The sequence below is a fragment of the Trachymyrmex cornetzi genome, unplaced genomic scaffold, assembly GCF_001594075.2.
Source record: "Trachymyrmex cornetzi isolate Tcor2-1 unplaced genomic scaffold, Tcor1.1 scaffold207, whole genome shotgun sequence".
Taxonomy (NCBI): Eukaryota; Metazoa; Arthropoda; class Insecta; order Hymenoptera; family Formicidae; genus Trachymyrmex; species Trachymyrmex cornetzi.
In genome coordinates this window covers 56,267-59,588 of record NW_017296713.1, presented here as the reverse complement: position 1 = coordinate 59,588, position 3,322 = coordinate 56,267, and the positions used below count along the sequence as shown (strand labels likewise).

General features: G+C 31.8%; 1 protein-coding gene across 1 annotated transcript in view; it reads right to left on the bottom strand.

Moving 5' to 3' along the window:
* LOC108759829 (uncharacterized) overlaps positions 1-3,322 on the bottom strand; it is a 63,304-nt gene that overhangs the window by 44,064 nt on the left and 15,918 nt on the right. The window contains exons 7-11 of the mRNA XM_018505477.1: positions 2,532-2,807; positions 2,173-2,444; positions 1,479-1,628; positions 1,217-1,402; positions 145-1,140 (exon numbers count right to left, since the gene is read on the bottom strand). Of these exons, the coding sequence (XP_018360979.1) occupies positions 145-1,140; positions 1,217-1,402; positions 1,479-1,628; positions 2,173-2,444; positions 2,532-2,807 (1,880 nt within the window). The remainder of the gene's footprint in view (positions 1-144; positions 1,141-1,216; positions 1,403-1,478; positions 1,629-2,172; positions 2,445-2,531; positions 2,808-3,322) is intronic.

Below are 3,322 nucleotides of genomic sequence, written 5' to 3'. Positions count from 1 at the left end.
TTTTACGTGTTTCAGCGTTTTTTTTTAATGTTGGAAGTTGTCGAAATATTTGACCGTCCCGGTACATAATTGACACCCTGTATAATATCGCATAGACTGAATCAGACTAAAACAGATTTAAAATATGAATATGAAATTACATACATTTAAAAGTAAATCTGTTGATAGCTTTACATCACATTTCCAATTCCATTTCGGATTGCAACTATATGGACAAACATTTGTAACCATATATGAATTTAATTGATTAGTAGAATTGAATTTATAAATTAAATCTTGAAAGGTTACATATGTACTTGGTTCCATCAATTCATTTAGTCCTTCAATCTTTGGCAAATGTAGAGCACATTCGATTTCAATCATAGATCGAAAAAAAGAACTGTTGCAATTAATATTTGATTCTATTTTTTGTGCATTTTCTTCCGTTAAAGACGAGTTGGAAAGATTATTAGCATTATTTTGCTGCTGATCTAAATCTTCATATTCAGCACCGACACCGACACTTCTATACACTTCCATAGGTAATCGAAAATCGTTTTTCGGATTGCAATCATCGGTAAGGCTATTACTATTTAATGTATTTAAGCATAATTCTGTATGTATTTTTCCTTCACTTACTTGATTTATGTCTGTTTGGGCCGATTGATTTGTACTAATTTTATTAATATGTAGCACATTTGTCAAACGATCGACTAAGGCTCGTAAAGCTAAGTGTTCCGAAGATACAGTTTCTTGTATTGGTTTCTGTGGTCTTGCATTCTTTAAACTTGAAATATCTGCCTGACTTTCTTGAGTCTTATAATCAACAGATGTCAAATCTCTATCGAGCATACTATAAACGTGATAAGCAAAATTATTGCTGCGAGTGGATTGCTCCGAATTGAGATTTGATACCTCATGAATATTATACTGTAAATTCTCTTGGCTGTCCATTGTATTGTTAGTATTGTTAGGAATATAACAGTGATAACTATAATCTGTTCGCGATATATTATTGGTATTTCTTAGACCTCTTGATACTTCTAGTAATGCAATTTGTTCCGCAGTACCAAGCGCAACGAGTGCAAGAAGTTTTCCACAAAATTTTCCGTTTACTGGGTCATTAATATTAACCCAACCATCTATACTTATTACAGGATACTGTGTGGAAAAATAAAAATTATATAATTGAAAATTTGATTAAAATACAATTAATTATAAAATAATCAATCATTACCTTCGATAATAATAAATGAGGTAAAACAAGTGGATCTCTATAAGCGATGTATAATTGATGCACAGGTAGCTTTGCTATTCCCAAGAGATTATCTATACCACTATTTTGCCGATTATATACCTCTATGATTATATAATTATCTCTGATTCTCTCCAGTAACTCTATACCATGAATTAAAGGTACTAACTGAAATAAATATTTCTAAAGTAAAACTTACTTTTGTGATAATTAAAATTACTTTGTTAAAAGAAAAAGTTTTTACTTGAAAAAAATGATAAAACGGATTTTTTGTATTATTACAAATTTGACTTGATGCTTTATCCTCTCGCCAAAACGCTCTACATATTAGATAGGTATTAGATTCTGGTAAATATTTTCCCTCAGCTACATATATCAAACCATGAAGTAAAACCTAAAATTATGTAAACAATATAACATAATACATATTATTTATTTAGAGTACCATTATATCTTGAATACAAATGAGTGCTGCAATACGATTTGGTTAGTCATGGCAAAATATCACCAAGCCTTAAATAAAATAACAAATAACATGGGGAGGATATAATTATTTTATTTTCTATTGCCTTTCATTGTTTATTGCTTTACGAATTCTATTATTTTGCTTTATAAGCATTTGTGTGTGCTTGTAATTAGGGCCCAGATGTTCGGGCGCGATCCCGGGTCACGCGCGGAGCACCACTGCGTGCTAGTGAGTCGAACGCTCGCTGAAATTAGATAGCGCTCATTTCAGCGAGCGTTCCACTTACTAGCACGCAGTGGTGCTCCGCGCGCGACCCGGGATCGCGTCCGAACATCCGGGCCCTACTTATAATGATATTCAGTAGTTGCTTATAATATTCAATAATTTTTAATATAAATAAACAATGCAGTGTTGCAGCATTCATTCAATAAGCTTTAATTTATATATATATATATATCTCACTTAAAACTACCTTATCTTTAATACCATTTTCTGGATTACTTGTATCAATTTTTTTATTATCTAAGCTTTGTTCTCGGTGCTCTGTCATATCTTTTGTAAGAACCATATCCTTATTATTACTACTAGTCAAACACTTAATTTGTTTGGCAGAGACAGAGGAAACTTCGCAATTAGATTTAGAGGAATGAGTTCCTGTTGCACTTTTATATTTATTATTATTTGGGCTTGTCAAGGCTTTCTTGTTCAAAAGAGGAAAATTTTCTTTTTTAGATATTACAGCATCTGGTGAAATAATTTGATTACTGAATATTTGATAAAATATTCAATATATACCTAACAAAATTATATCTCAATACTCTCTATACTCACCAACAAATTCCTTTCCAAAATGAATAAAATTGCAACCTAATTCTATTGTAACTTTTAAATCACCTATTTTGATACCTTTATTTACAATAACTATACATTGGGTACTACTTAAGTTGGTGGTATTTGTAATATCACTGGTATTTACGAAACCAAATCCTAATCCAGTTGGAAGTTTTTGATTATAATGTTTGACAAAAACTTTAAATCTCAAAGAAAAATTTTTATTTATATTATGTCTTGATATACTATAAATACCCTCAGAGTTAAAGTTAACAACTGTAAAAATTATATTTATCTTCTATCAAATATTTATTATATTTTGATTAAAAATATGATAAATATCGACAATAGGGGACCCAGCTCAGATGACCTTGATCTGTTGATATGTTATCGAGGTCATGATCCTGAGTGACCTTAAGATGTTTTTAGTTGGTGCTCGTCCTTCGTTCAAAAGTTATTAACAAAAAACGGTTCTACTATATAACACGAGAATTCTTTGCTTTAAAATAAACAGGTCATGACCCTGAGTGATCTCCTGGATAAATATTGACAATAACGAAAGCAGCTCCGATAACCTTGATCTTGACATGTTGTCAAGGTCATGACCCTGAGTACATGACCTCCAACAGGTTTTAGCTATCGCTCGTCCTTCATTAAAAAATTAACAAAAAAAATTTTTTAAATAGCGTTTTATTTCGACTACATATACAGTATTAAATACTGTGGCAGCTTACTCGCCACATGCAACCCACCGGGCGCGCTCGTAGCAGCACCGCTACTGAGGCGCCCGG